This window comes from Onychostoma macrolepis, chromosome 19, assembly GCF_012432095.1.
Source record: "Onychostoma macrolepis isolate SWU-2019 chromosome 19, ASM1243209v1, whole genome shotgun sequence".
Taxonomy (NCBI): Eukaryota; Metazoa; Chordata; class Actinopteri; order Cypriniformes; family Cyprinidae; genus Onychostoma; species Onychostoma macrolepis.
The window spans coordinates 21,677,795-21,694,563 of record NC_081173.1 but is presented as its reverse complement, the minus strand read 5'-3'; the positions used below and the strand labels follow the sequence as shown (position 1 = coordinate 21,694,563).

The 16,769-nt window shown below is 37.6% G+C and overlaps 1 protein-coding gene across 1 annotated transcript in view; it reads left to right on the top strand.

Annotated features, from left to right (window-relative positions):
• The window catches only part of pleca (plectin a), a 107,595-nt gene that overhangs the window by 57,678 nt on the left and 33,148 nt on the right, over positions 1–16,769 (top strand). Inside the window, 1 exon segment of the mRNA XM_058753584.1 lies at positions 14,484–14,545. Coding sequence (XP_058609567.1) covers positions 14,484–14,545 — 62 coding nt within the window.

Below are 16,769 nucleotides of genomic sequence, written 5' to 3'. Positions count from 1 at the left end.
ATCTGCGCCATCATTTTATTCTCAGTAACCTGGAAGATTATTCCTGGTAGGCTGTGTGTGTTGGCGTGTAATTTTTTACAACCAGTGAGTGATCGTATCTTTGGGTTGTTGCATAGCTACATACCTGACCTGGATTCTCTTCTACTTTTAAACTCTTTCGTCGTCTCGTCTATGCATAGCATGAGTCCTGTTTAATGTGTCGCTGGCTCTATTTGCAGCGTCTTTATTCGGTAGTGTTTAACTACCCTCCCTGCAGTTTGGTCACATGGCCATGAATCATCAAGATGGTCATTGTCACTGTTTTAAAACAGAGGTGCTTGTGAGAGTTTCATTTGAATGTCATTAAAGGACTGGAGCAATGTACAAAGTAATGTGATTATGCACAGTGTGTGTGTGTGTTTTATGACTTTGGGTGTGCCATGAGCAGTTTGTTTGGAAACAAACATTCTGGAATAATATCCTTTAGCACAGCAGTTTCAGAAATACTCATTTACAGATAATAGCAGATAATTGTGCTCTAGGTTCTGCATGTCCTCATGTTTTCAGTCCTTAATAATAGATTTGTTTGTTCAGCAATAATATGTTGAGTTTCTTTGTGGTAGGACGTCTAATCATGCATCTGTTCAGTCAGCTTGACATTTTGTTGCATTCCCACTGTTTAGAAATGAAAGGCCATGCACGGGGGGCTTTTAATTACAGGGGCGTCTGGAAAGTTACAGCACGTGGTTGAAGCTGGAAAACATATGGAAGTCATTTTCTGCTGGAAGTACAGTGCAGTTACATAATGAATCAGAGAAAGTACAAGAAAATCATTCTAATAGGTCATATACAGTTATAAATTTACAGTAAACTAGACAAAATCCAGTAATCCAGTACAAAAAATGTTTCATTTTTCATATTGCAGACCAAAAAACCTTGGAACGAGATGTTATGTAATAGTATGGTAGATATAGACTCTTATCAGCCATTGAGGGCAAGTGAATGTGTGTGTGTGTGTGTGTGCACTCCCAAAAACAAACCTCACTCATGTATTATTAACTTGAGACGGAGACTCAAGCCTGAGTAGACAGGAAAAAAGCTCCAACAATGAATTATAAGAGAACAACTGTAGTTGCCATGCAGAAACATGATCTCTTCTGAATCATAAGACTGCAGAGAATGAACTGGAGTGAGTGAGTGTGCTTCAGCGGAGCGCAAAAACTAAAAGTACGCAGGAATTGAGCTATTGGTGAAGGCGAGAGAGGTTGTGAAAGGAGGGCGGGAGGTGGAGGAAGCTCAAATGCTTTTACCAGCGCTCTGAGTCACGGACTGAGAGCGAGAGAGACAAGGAGAAAAAATAAAAAAGGGCAGAAGGAGGGGGGCAGCTGTCGTTTAGAGCGCTCGTAGTTGGAGAAACTATTCTGCTGGGTACATTTAAAGCCCCCCAGCCTCCTCCCCCCTCCTCTCCCTCACCTTTCACCTCAAGGCTTGCTCCGGTGAGCAGAGCTCACAAACTGTATCCCAGGGCCGATGCCGGCAAATCCTTCTGGAACTGTGTTCCCAACCCTGGTGGTTTTGGGGCATGTGGCAACCTTGATAGCCGTGTGGAAATGGATGCAGCGAAGACAAGTCATCGAAGGTAAGAAGAAACCAATTTATGCACTTAAAGCTAGAAAAAGTCTCGTATCAGTGTTCTGATAGTATCGGACAGCTTTTATCCAGCATGCTGTTGTTCTCTCTGTACACATGTGCAGCACGCCCTCAATTTCCCTCCCTCTCGCTCTTTGTTTTTTCCTGCTGTGTTGAAACTGCGGGGTTAACCCTTTACGTTCTGGATTGTGCGTGATGACGTTTTTGATGAGTTGCAGATGCACGCTGTTGCCTGTGGCATAAAGCTCACTCATTTGAAGCACTATGTTTGGGTTTGATTTACTATTCTGGCAGGCGTATGTAGTATAACCTGTATTTTGTTCTGTGGTTTGAGCACCTTTTACTTGACGAAATTATTATTTTTATGAATGTCAATGTCATACTACAGCTTGAAAAAGATATACAGAGTTTTTTCTCATGTTCAGGAGAGTCTTACTGGTATGTCGAGAATGCAAATTGTTATTCTTAGTGTCTAGAAGAAGCCACCTGGTTTCACTTTTCCTTACAGGCTTAGCCTATAGGCGTTGTACTGTAACACACGCTGAAAAGCTGTTATCATCTAATCATCCTGTGAGGGTTGCAGGGACATTTGTCTGAAGGCACACACCCTAAACCTAACCTTCAAACCTGCCCTTTATCTGGCAGTCTATTTAAATAGATAGAGGTGTGGAAAGGTGACCAGTGTCCAGGGGCGTGTCCTTGGATACTGTCACCAACAGTAAATACTGACTTATTAATAAGCCATGATTTACATATTGTGTGTTTATTTGTGTTGTTGAATGGTGTGTTATTTCATTAATAACGAAAAGTTCTAATGTCGCTGTCTCACGTTATCAAGAGCAAAACATTCTCAGACGACCTTGCTTTTGATGTGCTGTTTTCATTGGCAGCGTTTTTGAAATCCCTCCCTGTGTTGTTCAGCAAAGGAAGTAAATTTAATCCTTCATTAATTTTATTTAAAACAGATGGCAAACATAGTTCATATGAACACTGCATTTATATGCATAACTGATTATTTTAAATAATATGGATACAAGTGTAGTAACAAATGCATGCATTTGTTACTACACTTGGTAACAAACAAGGTAAAACAGGTAAAACAGATGAGGTGCAACAGATGAGTCTTTGATGGATTAGTTTAATTGCGTGGCACATTTTCAGCATAATTCACTATTGTTCTGTTGTTAATCTGTCCATCAGGACTGGGTGTGGCCCTTGGGCGTTAGATATGTACTCAGGGTTCGTTTGACTGGTAAATGAGGGTTATTGTGCTGGAGGATAGGTTGTGTTGCATTGAGACAACTGGGCAGCGCTCGCCAGCTTGCATGTTCCTATGGTCTCATCTTAAAGAGATAACCTGAAACTCCAGTTTGTGTTGTGCCGTTTTACTTTTAGATGTTCCTTGATGAAAATACATGAGTTTATGAGTTGTTTTTCTTTCCATAATGTATACTGTAGTGAAACTGAGTATTTTGAGTATTGAAAATTAAGGTCTTCCATCACAGAAATAAGTTACTTTTTAAAATATATTTAAATAGAAATCTGCTATTTTAAATTGTTCCAATATTCCTGTTTTAACTAAATGCAGCTTTTAGAGACTTTCAAAAACATCTTACCAACTTCAAGGCTGTGTGCGTTCAAGGTATAAACCCCACAATGTGTACTTTCCCTTTTCTGGGTGTACTGACTCGGTTGGGGTTTTATGAGGTGAACTGTGGTGACTGTGCCAGCGGTTGCTCTTCACTTCAGAAGCAGGTGATAAGGATTACACAAAAGATTGTGTCGGTTTTAAGAGACTCAGTCGTGTGCCAGTTGAATCTAGGTCGGCTGTGGTCTCTTTGATCGCTGAAGGTTGTTCAGTTGCAGTGCGTAAATAGAATAATTTAGTATGTCCGGTGCCCTATGCACTGGCCATAGTAAAGGGTAGTTGTGTAAGGTTACATTTGAGTGTCAGCTGGCTTTGGCAAGTTTAAGGATGGTTATGTTGGGAATTCACCATAGCCAGTTTAAATTAAGAACTCTCTTCCTCTGCAGCGCACATGGTGCCACCACAGTTTACTTTCTGTGAGTGATGTGTGTGTATCCTGGATACGACCACAACACCCGTGCTCATACCAGTGAGTTACATGAACATCTCGGCTATGAGCTTTCAAACACGTCAGCCATTAGATGTGTGCTCATATGATCCCTAAGCAAATATCTATAATAATACTTTAACCTTTATGTCCAGTTACTATTATAATCTTAAAAAATACTAAATTATTGTATTTATGGTTGGTTCTTCATTTAGAATAACTTTTGTGTTTTCTTAATTGAAGCAAATATGTAAACATTTTCACCTTTTTTCAATAAAAAAAGTTTCCTCTTTTTTTCCCCAAAAGCTTCAAAAATTGCCATGAATTTAAAACTTTGCATAAATGTAACTATTTAACTATTTTAGGACGTGAGATAATTGATTTAATGTGGTTGAAACATCATTTGAAGAGGTACATTTATAGACCTGGTCATAAGGTAGTGATCGTGGAGGCTTATTTTATTATACATTCAGTGTCTCAGTGTAAGCCTTTAGGAGGGGGCTGAGCTTTTCACGATGTGCAGTGTAGTGTTCTGACCACACCTCACTAGTTATTATATAGAATATTTCCATTATCTTCAGTTCTTTCACTACGACACATATTTCTCAGTTACCCATCAACTCTGGGATGATTAGATAAGTTCCTCTGAAGATAAGCACCATATTTTGCTTGCAGTCAGACAGCCGTGAAGCAGTCAGAAAAGCATCCGGGAATTTTATAGACACATTTTACATCAGCTGAAATACATCTTTATGAAATGAGTTTCCCTTTCAAACGCTTTTTTAAGTATTTCTGGCTTATTATCTCCACACCTTATGTTGCATGTTCACCCCAGTGCGAGACAGATTACAGATTTCGCATGTAATCGTGTACTCCCAATTATTATTATTATTATTATTTTTGGTGGAATAACAAGTTTATGGGATGTAAAAACTGAGCATAATGTATTTTTCACAGTCAGATTGTACTGCGCGAATTATTGAGGTAAAAGTGGTGCTTTTCGTATAGAGGACCACAGAAGCTCACATTTCCTGTGTTGCTGATGTAATGTGGTACAGAACGAGTGAGTCAGATTTTCTAAATGAGTCAACTATGAAGAATTCCTTCAAATGAAGTTCTTATGTCGCATGACTCACAAACATCACAATATTTACTGTCGTCTTCGTGATTCTGAGGATTTTGGTTTGAGTCAAAGTCTGTTTTGCTACCCACCCCATTTATGTGTATTCATTATGCATGAATTACATAATTCATTCTCGTTGGCTTTTAAAGTCAAATATTTGTATGGCAGTAGCTCTTCACAATAAGAAGAAAACAGTATCTCCGGTGAAGATGCCAGAGGCTGGGAAAGAAGAAATTCCCTAGTGAGATAGTTCTTTTGTAAGCCCTTATGAAGAAAAAAAAATGCATTGTGAATGCTGTGAACTGGAAGTATAGATGGGTGAAAATCTGAATTCATCTTTCACCTCACAACCGCATTGCCAGCTCAACACGTCCCACCTGCACTGACACCACCTTTGTTTGCATATCTATTCAAATATTGAATTACCTGCACTGCAACAAAGCACACTACTTCCGTAGCTAAAACACATTTCGTGTTTGATAATCTTTACTAAACAAAAAGCACTATATAGCAGCATTAGTTGAAGTTCCTCTGAATTCTGAATATTACCCCTTTTTATTGTCTTTTTTTTTTTCATTTTGCAATGTTTCTTATTTTATTTGCTGTTTTTGTCTCAGCCCTATAGCACATTGGCTTTAAACGTGATTTATGATCAAATTAATTGACAAATTAAGATCAGATTCAACTACGTGTTTTTTGATCTGTCAACTGTCTCAAGTTGCTGTACAACTGCTGCTGTAAATTTATGACATGACACTTGTTGCCTAATAACAATATATCACCAGTATTGGAATTTTACAATAACATTAAGGGAGGGTCTTTCCGTCAGTATTTATGGGAGTTGTGAGGTTCTTTTCACGCTATACCAAAATCGTTTTTAGTGCCTCTAGCCTGGGCAGTAGCTATGGTATGCGGGGCCCCAGTACAGCCAGGGACCCCTAGAATTGTCACCTATACACCTAACTATTTAAAGCTTTTTAAACAAAACACTAGAAAGTCATGTGATTATTAATGTTTAGAGTTTTTAGGTTAAAGCGATAAAATAATATTTTAACTTAGTATAATTCCATGTCCTATATGTAATAAAACGTCCTATAATTTAAACGATCTATTTTGTGATCATCTTTATAGGAGTTTAGCCTTTGAACTTCTTGTGGAGGTTAAACTTCTTTAATGCGTTTCTGTCTTTTTTTCCTTTAACATGGTTTCAGGATGCGTTAAGCAATATCTGAGAAAAGACGCATAAATCCTAAATGTTTTAGAATAAAAGAAGAAAAAAACATGGTCTTAATCAGTAACAGCGGCGAATAGCCCATATGGGAGGAATCACATTTCAATGGCAGTCCGAGAGAAGTTTGTTCCGGAGCTGGAGCAGCAGACAGAGTGAGCGCAGCTTCAAACACATTGCGATGGGTTGGGCTAGTATTGAGGTAAAGCTTTCACTGCTTTCCCAGTGAGACGCCCCTTCGTTTTTCAGTCCCAAAACAAATGAATCCAAACGTGTGAGGCTGATACAGAGTTTGGGGAACTAAACTCAACCACAGAGGGAGCGCAACAGTTTTTCCTCTGTGAACATCATGGCTGGCGCGGGTGACATGTCCGCGGCAGCTGCGCCGTGTCTCGCTATCTTCAGCCTGGATGTGATTTACGGACGCGGGAACTTCATTCACGAGATGAGCTGCGGTGAAGTCGGACCGCATTTGTACAGCCGGATGTGCTGCGCAGGTAGGTGCTGGTGTACGGAGGCACCGGTATTTGCCGTGTGATTCAGGCGAATAGGAGGAGTTCGATCGAGGGGGGCGATAACTCTGTGTGTGGGCGCGGGGCGGGCACGGGTGCGCGCGCGTTATTTAGTTAAAGGGGAGGGAGAGGGGGGTTGTGGAGTTAACTTGACATTCTTATGTCCCGTCCTGTGTCCTTTACAGTGTTTTTTGTGTGTGTAAAGTTTAACATGCTGTTATTTTATATAACATTTAAGTAGTTTACATAATTTAAACAGCTTGCATTATTTTAAACTTTCATTCTAACATTTCTTCGTGTAGTAATTATTTTTTATAGATATTAGGCTATTATTTTATCTCGTGCAGTAGTGTTGCATGTGTGTGCCTTCTGTAATCACTGGACTCGTTTTTTTTTTTTCCTCTTCTTCTTCATTTTTCACTCTTCGCACACTAGTGAGAGAAACCCATTCGGAGTGAGACAAATCGCCTATGCTGTTTTATATAGTAAGAGTGACAGGCTATTCCAAGCTCAACCAATCAGAGGAGCAGAACTTAAAAATAGTTTTAAAAAAGTAAAGAAAAATATATAAATATATAAAATGTATATTTTTATTCTATGTATATTTTGTATTTATTTATATATTTATTTTAAATTATAATATATCAATTATATTTTTTATAATTTTTATATAAAAATATAGTATTTTAAATGAAAACAATACTACAAAAAAGTCGTTTTATCATCTATCCATATGTGGGTTGAATTCAGGTAAATTCGTCACTTTTCGTCAAATAGACGGAAAAAGGAAATTGTAGACGTCGGTCTATATGTGTGTGTGTGTGTATATACATATATATATATATATATATGGTGTCTGAATTATTGCATTCACAAAACTTATCTGATATTTTAATTTGGTAATGCGTATGTGCCTGTAATGTGTATATAATTGAGTTATTATGTATTATAAATGAAGATAAGATATTATAATACATGCGCACACACACACACACACACACACACACACACACACACACACACACAGTCTCGCTCTCTCTCTCTTTCTCTCTCTCGCTCGTTCAAGTTGCTTTATTGGCATGACATTTGTGTTACAGTATTGCCAAAGCATTTGAATACAGAATAAAATACAGAATATGATTACACCATCAAAGTAAAGGAGACTGTAAATGAGTAATAAATTAGAGAAAATAACTAGATAAATACAATAAAATAAAAATAACAACAGACAGTATTTCTAATATATATATATATATATATATAATTTTAATAATTAAAATTGATAAAATACAACTTGTGTAGACCATGTCTTTATATGATGCACACATGTATATAGAGCTGTTTCACTAACTATAAACACGTGCGTGTTGTTAGAGAAAAATTGCATCTCAGCATCTCCTCCCTTTGGAAAAGTGCGCCTCACTGGACCAAAACCGCAATGACTCTAAAAATATTGGTGGGTTGTTCTTAACTCACAGCTTCTGTATGTTTGGGTCTGTTGCCTCAGTAACCAGTCAGCTTTCATTTTCCACAGAAACTAAGTGACTGCCTGAAAACGTTTAGACATGGCTGCCAGCTGTGAGGAACATCAGTGTACAAAGACATATGTGCAAAAATGATTTATGAATGATGGTCCTTGTCCTTAATTAAGTGATAAAGTGGAGCTCTTCGCTCAATCCAACTGGAATGGTGACCACAAGAGGGAGACATTTAGTTAGGCTTTACAAACCTATTTCTTTCCAAGCTTTTCCAGTAACCAAAGCAATGCTATTTTGCTTTCAATTTTGTTATTTTTTCCCTCACCCTTTTAAAGTGTGTCCAATAAATTGTGTGGAAAATATTTTTAGAGAAGTATTCTGTTTCCATCTAAAACCTAAATATAGCTTTTTATTTTATTTTTTTTAAATAGTTTTCCAGACTATTTTTATTTCATAAATCAGGGCCTTTCATGTATGTGTGAATGTGAGGCAAGGCGGAACAGAACATCTTTTGCAAGTGTTTCGGCCTTGTTTAAGAATGAACTAGTACATGTTCTCACAGGCCTGACAGGCTGTTAGTGGAGTGGTCGTTGGTGTGAACCTGTCTTAAGAGCCTATGTAAAGAGCAGCGGCGTTATGTGCCTGATGTAGGATGAATTACTGTCTGAGCGTATGTTCATAGTAGATGCATGCAGTACAGGAATGTGCGATTGACAGTTTTGGGCTATGGAAGATTTCAGAGCTCCCTCCGCCCCATCAGTCGCATCACATCTCTGCTTGCATTTTCAGCTAAACAAATTGCCTTTGAGTTTTTAGAGAAACATTTTTAACCACTTTGGAGAAAGAAGACACATAGATGTACAAAAACTATTTGAAATATGGATTGCTATGCAAAGTAGAACAGGATAGTATATTGATTGCACACTATAAAATTAAGTTGTGATCAAATATTCAAATACGTTACCACTTTAAATTAAATTTTTATTTAAACTATATTACCACATTTTAATTAGCTAAAAAAGTATTCAAATTTTTCCATGAATTAGAGTTTTATTTACTCAGAGATGTTAGGATAGAAATGAATAGTCTAAGTAATCATCGTCCTGTTTGCCCTAAGGATACTTCAGAGAAAGTCAAATTCCAATATCTGCAAAATTTGGCACCATTTGTAAAGCCATCACAATTTCACACTCTTTGCCCTTTTCCTCTTTATATCTTCACATCACACACATAAGTTGAAGGATTTACCTTGTGTGATTGGTGTGTTTGTATGAAGGATTAAATGTGTATCTGGTCAGTTTGTTTTGTTATGGTGCGCGCTTAAATAGTACTTAACTTGTGATGCCTGAAGTCAAACACATCTGATACCTGTACATACATGTTCTTACTTTCTTACTCTTCAAAGATATTATCTGAATTGCATAAGGACTAAGGAATTAACCTGAGGACAAAATCCTTTCAAATGGCTCTACAATACTTTTATTCAAATTTAGTCTTTTGACTAAAAGTCAGCTAAGTTCGAAATGTTTGACTAAAGTCCGACTAAACAGATTTGTTGAACATCTTCGAGATATTTCGATTTTTCTTTAAAGTAGTTCACATCTTAAATAATCTCCTTTGGAGTAATTATTGGTTGAATTAATAGATAGTTATGTTACACAAATAGTATGTATTACTGTAAATGTTTAAAGGTTTCCTGACTGCTTACTAGATGTCTATTGTATCAAGGCCATTTTTTCCAGAATTCCTTAAAGCCTCTGACAGACTCACTGAGTTCATTCATCAGACTGATTCAGACAGATAACTTGGAAGTTTGTGAATGATTCATTAAAAAATCTGTCTTTAAGGTCTGACTCTGATCTCATTGTTTGTTTATAGGTGCAGATCTGTTATTTATATTCTTTGCATTATGTTGCATTGGTATTTTATCTCATCTAATTTGCATTGCATATCTGTAAACAGAAAAAACACTGCTAGTGGCTCTTGATAGCGCTTTCTTCGATCAGCATTGCTCCAAGGCAGATGTGTGACAGCAGCAGGTCTTCCAGCTCAAGCCCGAACAGGCCACAGCCCTGAGCTGCAATGCAAAGAATCCTCCATTCCTACCTGCGATCCGCCTGCCATGCTTCCAACATAGAGAGAGATGGATTGTCTCTGAGGTTATGGAGCTCCAGTCACACCTGTGCACTCAGGAATATGACTCCTCTCATTCCTTCCAGTGGTCTCCAACATTCACACGCACACACTTCAAAGAAACTAGTTATTCACATCGCGCTTGTCATTTTGTGCCACTGATAAAAAGGGTCTGTTGTTTGGGGCAAGAGACACAGAGAGACTCTTTGAATCTCTGCATCATATGTTTGTATTTTTGCACGCTCGTTTCAAATGCTGCCTTTAGGAGATGCATTTACTTCGACCGCACATACACAGGGGTTCTCTTGTGCTCAGCCGCATTTTTGTCTGTCTAGGGTGACTTTGGCAGGACTTCATGAAATAGTGTCTTTGTTGTGTCTATCTACATCAATCAAAGAACAGCAGCGACTCCTGACACTGAAAATCTGAACCTCCTACTTGAGACTACAAGAGCCTTTCTGTGTGACTCCTGAAATTAGTCACATTTTCCCTCATGAGTGGGATTTCCCAGTTGGTGAAACACCAAACCCCTCCTCCCACCCCAAACAGATGGAATACCCAGATGGAAACAGACCCTCATTTTGATTGTTTCCCTGGTGCTTTAGATAGTGACTCATTTCCGTTGCATGCTACCGAATTAGCTTGTACAGAAAAACAGCTTACTCATTTGATGTAAAGTTTTTGTCCTGACCAGCCACAACCATGACAAAGTCAAAAAGTTGGTAGAGTTCTATTCCTAATCTGTCACTTGGAGTAGCTCCGCCCATAATGCAATGTGATTGATCCAAAATTCTGTATATTTCACCTCAGATATGTTCTGATTTTGTCACTTTGTGGTGACATTTCGCTTTTAGTGTGGACAGACGAATTACTAACGACACGTGTTTGTGGTTTGTGCCGTGTTCGGACTTATTTTCGGTGGTTGTATTCCTAGGACAGCTGCTTCCCTTGTTATAGGGTATTTGCAGATGTGAGTTGCGGAAACCGTTAACCATTTTCAAAGTATGCAAGAAATGTGTGGCTTTGGTGCTTCTGAGCAGAAGTAATACTAATAATTTAAAAAGGACAATCAATTATGAGATTTTCCATTTTGTACTGAATTTCTCGTTGTTCATGTACGCCGTCAACTTGTGGTTTGCCACGATGTGTTTTTTTTTTCTCATTTTCAACCACAAAACTAGAGACCCACCCCTCTAAAATGAGAGCTTGCTTTGAATTTATAGCCTAAAGACAGGTATTTAGCAAGAAGTGTGAAAAAGAAGGAAGAGGTAGAGAGGGGAACAGAACTGGAGAGGAAGAAATGTGAGAAAAGGGAGGGCGAAAAGAGCTGGCTTGGAACACACCCACTCGCCTGCATGGATCTTCTCTTTTGCTCTCTGAAACACCAGACGGGTGAAGAGAAACAGTTCAGGTGGTTTAAACAGATCGGTGGAAAGTGTACAACTGTGGTTTTGCAGCAAGAACAGAAGTACAGGAATGGCTGTATATCAAGGTTTTAGAACGTACTCCACCGACAGCGTCGGCAGTGATGTGGTCTTCACAGATGAAGGTCATAATTACCAGGGGATGCTCAGGGCCATGGATGAAAGAAAAGGTACAGCAGAACTTCTCAGTTTGAATACTTAAAACTAGCTATTAGACACTATAAATCTATTTTTGAAATCCTGTTTAATCTTCATACAATATTTGCTTGATAAATTTGTCAGTATGACTCAATTAGTTAAATTTGCATTCTTATTGTGTCATTTTTGGCTAGATTATTATCTTTATTGATGTTGCTTTATTTTGACACATATTTAAGGCTTCTTTTATTATGCAATCAATTATGCAGTCAAGTTATCATTCTGCATCATAATTGGTCCTCTCTGGACAGGTGAAATGTATTTGTAATCGTTCCAACAATAATAAGAAGTGTAAGCTGTCAAACTGAAGTTTTTGGGCTCCAAAGGGAGGGGCCATTGCAAAGGCGGATCCCAAATCTGGGTTGTGGTCCTGCATGCACATGCATGGCATGTTGGAAAAGGGGTCATAATTTGAGTACAGCACAGCTCAAACATTGTAAATGTTCTAGATTTATTTTTAACTATAATTTACATTGACATTATTACTTCATACACTAAAACTCCGTTCCCTCAAGCTACGTGTTCAGTTTTACGAGTGTCAGAGGAATGCATCTTCTCTCAGATCTTGTGTTTCTCCTTGTCAGACCTTGAAAACCTTTGGTTCTGTGGCATGGAAAATTAACTAAGCTTTTATGGTGGCCTAAGATATACTGATAGGCGTTACCTTTTTCATTACGAGGTTCTGTTGATGCTTTGCCTGGAATTTTAAGTACCCCTTTTATCGGGCCTTTGACCTGTTCAACTGTTCAGGTGGTCACACTTGTCTTAGAGTTGTTTTGAGATCAGCTCACTGATGGAAATCAGTACTTAGTCTTAAAGAGACCAACAGATTCTCAGTAAAATGCAGCATCTGTGTCCTGTTGTTTCATGTCTCCACATGCATCTGAATTTGTTTGTGTTATCAAAATGATAACAAATGTGTTTTATGCAGTTTACTATGTAAAACTGCAATATATGATCAAATCCGTTTTTAGGTGACTAGATAAATGTTCATTGTTTCATAAAGGACTTCATACAATGAGTCACAGGAATTGGTTTTCGTGACAGCACAAGGTTTTAGAAACAGGAAGTGATGTGGTGATGCCAACTGACGTGGCTGCCATGGCAACCGAATGACAGAACAACAACACGCATCCAGTTCCCTGCAGTTGTTTTGTTACAGATGGTTGTCCTGGGTTATCTTATCTCTATGTTTTGATGAAATGGTGATGAAAACAGAACTTTGGAGGCCTTATCGCAAGTTTGGTATTTTTGTTTTTTTAGGTCATGCCTGTTGGTCATCAGAAATATCATCAGCCTTAGTGGTTCATCTTGTGATAGGGAGCTGATGTGCTTCTTCTCCAACTACAGCTCCACTTGAGTTTTCTTGTATTCTCTTTCATGCTAGCTCAAGTGTTCCATTATCATAAAGTCAAAAATGGACCTGAAAAAGACATTTGTACTGAATTTTTTGAATCACGCTCTTATATTAGTCATGAAGCATTTTAGAAGATCATTGTGAAACCCATTAGATTCAGGTGGTGGTACTTCTGGAACATTTCACTCCTTTAGCATGCCTTTCAGCAAGTTTCCACATAAATGTTTGATGACATTGATGATGGTAATTCGAGATGAAGGTAAATGCAGAACATTTGAAAGCTTCTAAACAAATTGAGCAATAAATGCAACAGTAAAACAATGCCAGCAAAAGAGTCAGTCATAGTGTTTTTTAGAAACATCTTGATTCAAGATCATCTTTCTTTTTTTGTCAGTAGGGAATCTCTGGTTTAGTCACTAAGACCTGCAAATATCTGAACTCCAGTAAAGAAAATAGATGCACAAAATAAGAACTGAAAAACTTTCAAATTAAGTCAGTTAAAATGAGCCAAAATCAGCCAGTCAGTTGACTTTCACCAGTGGAATGTTTTCTGAGTGCTCCGATGAGCAGATATAGACCACTAATTTACGCTGTGGTGTCTCTAAGATATGCACAGCATGTTCATAACGTGGGCCCACCCAATCACTGCACAATTTTGGGTTATGATAAATACCATTGAGGAAACTGTTTTAAGTGTCTTTATTGCTTAAAAGATCGGGGTCGGTAAGATTTTGTTTAATGCGTTTGAAGGTATTTTATGCTAAGCAAGGCTGCATTTAAAAACTTATTTTTATATTAATATGTTTTGAAATGTAATTTATTCCTATGATGGCAAAGCTGAATTTCAGCATCATTACTTCAGTCTTCAGTGTCACATGATCCTTCAGAAATCATTCCAATATGCTGATTTCCTGCTCAATAATCATTTCTTATTATTATCAATGTTGAAAGCAGTTGAAAATTTAATATTTTTGTTCAAACCATGATTTAAAAAAAAATGATTTTTTTTTTGAACAATGTAAAAGTCTATTTAAAGCCACATTGCTGAATAAAAGCATAAAAGTATTTCTTTAATGAAATCACAGGCAAATATGATGATCACAAAGAAATATGATGCAAAACCTATGCTAATTCCTCTAAGCTTTTGCTTCTCTAAAAATCATCACTATGTGGAACCACATAAAGTGCACTATAAAAACCACATAGAGCTAAGAAGATAGCTATACTTCAGTTTAGAAATTTCCATTAGTATGTTGTATAACATTCACTGGTTTCTAATGTGTCTCTCTGATTTAACTAAAAATTGTGTCTTTTTGTGTTTTACAGATGAACGGGATCGAGTACAGAAAAAGACCTTCACAAAATGGGTGAACAAGCATCTGATGAAGGTATTACCATCCATACAGAAATTGCAGTCATTTTAACAACAATACACATGCAGTTGTTCTAGGTGCTTGTAACCACACGGTCACAGAGAGTCAAATATCTCAGTTTTGCCCATCACCAATGGCCACTTTGTCAACCCATTATCTTAAGGAGATTGTTTTGAAGATGACTGGTGCAGTAACTACAAATGACTGTGGTGACAGCTCTTAGCTCTTAGCACATACTAAAACTGCACAGAGAACAGAGTTATTTGTCTGTCATTACATGGAAAATAACAGTGCATGACGCTTAAAGTGCAAGAGTGAAAATGATAGGAGTGTGTGAGAGAACGAATGGGAAGGACAGTACAGTGTTTGTTTGTCTAACCCGTATGTGAAAACATACGGTGAGTGTGTGCAACTGCTACTGCTGTGGAGATCACGATGGCTGAATAATCGTCCTGTACACACCCAGCACACTGCACTGCTGAAAGGTTCTGTTTATTTATTTATGGGTATGTGAGGATGAGTCATCAACATCTGGTCTCGTTTTATATCCCCAAAGAAACCGATTGTTTTCTTGGTGCCGCTTGGATTTCATCCAGCAGTCTGGCCCACAGGCGCCCCCTTTCACGAACAGTTGAAAAGAAAATGTTTCAAAATGTGTTCCAAAATTCCACCCCAAAGTCTACAATATAAAGATGCAAAAGAGTCTGAAAATGAAAAACAACCCCTGCAATCAAGCGAATAAGCAACAAAAGTGATGCAGCAGTTTACTCTACTGTGTAAACTGGGTATTTCACATGCAAGATATTTGGAAAATATCTATAGATATATATTGGAAAAATATGTAACTTTGCAAGGATATGTGTAGAAACGATCTCTCTTTTGCATCAGCGGGAAGTGAATATCCAGTTTAACGAACTAGTATCTAGAGGATCTTACACTTTTTACCTTCAATGTTCTTTAGGCTGTTTAAAAAAAAATATTATTATTAAATTAAATTGAGAATAATTGAATTATTTCATTAAATTAAAAGAATTATTAAATAATTTTTGTAATAAGTTATTTCAGCACTAAATTTGTGTTAGTTTTTGGATTGTGTTAGACGTTAGACTGATTTTCCTTCCTCCAAGGAGGCTTAGGGTTTATTCAGTGGTCTGCAGTTCAGATCCAGTGACTCAGAGGCTTTGCTGTGGATTGTTCGTTTGCTCTAAGGAAATCCTTCTCATCTGGATGCAGCCGTTTGGGGTGGAAACCTGGACGCCAGCAAAGCCTTACTGTCTCTCATTTTAAACTAGGCACAGAGAACAGCAGCCCTAAGATTAAAAAAGATTTATTAAGAATGAGTTGCCAAAATGATGGTTTCAGCAGATGTGTTAGTGATGTTTCATTGCTATTTTTTTTTTTTTGCTATGTTAATAATAGCTTTGAATTAAATACAAAAGACAATTTAATATTGATGTTATGCCACATGCGTGCTGTGCTCTGTCATATTTGATACGTTGCTTCATGTTTGAATATTAAAACTAAACAAATATATTTCTGACAGGTTCTGTCATCAGCAGACTTTTTTATACATTTAAATGTCTATTCAAAGATTTGATGCAATAAATGAAATATTTAAATTATATATTCACGCCATCATGCAAACACTGTATGTGTCATCTGTGTTCATTTCACTGTTATATCTGTCTGTGTGTCTCTCGCGCTCTTTCTGTCATACAGTTCTCATTGTATTTCCCATCTGTTCCAACCTTTCTCTTTTTTTATCTCTCCACATTCCATCCTTTCCTCCATCTTTCTCTGTCAGCACTGGAAGGCAGAGGTAGGTGGTGTCTGTGATCACACCTTTGCAGAGTGACTTCTGTTATTACTGCATGGGTTTCACATGCACCGTAGCTTCCTACATCTGCACCTAGAGCTAACATACAAGCTCTCCTGCCTTCCTTGCATGAATTGCTGTTTTCTAAGTTTTTTAACACTGGAGATGTTAACACTTGTGTTTTCTGTCTCCTTTAGTACTTTCTGTGCTTACTGCTTCAGCCTCCAGATAATTTCCTTTATCAACAGTAAATATAGTATCATAAAGTGGCCCACAAATCAATGTATGGTTTTTATTGCATAGAACCAACTAACTTGACTTTCGTGAGACATTTTTGTAATTATTAAAATCCCAAGGTGATTTCTGATGTTAGTTCCCGCATTATAAACTGAACCATATATAGAAAGCTCTCATTGTGAACAG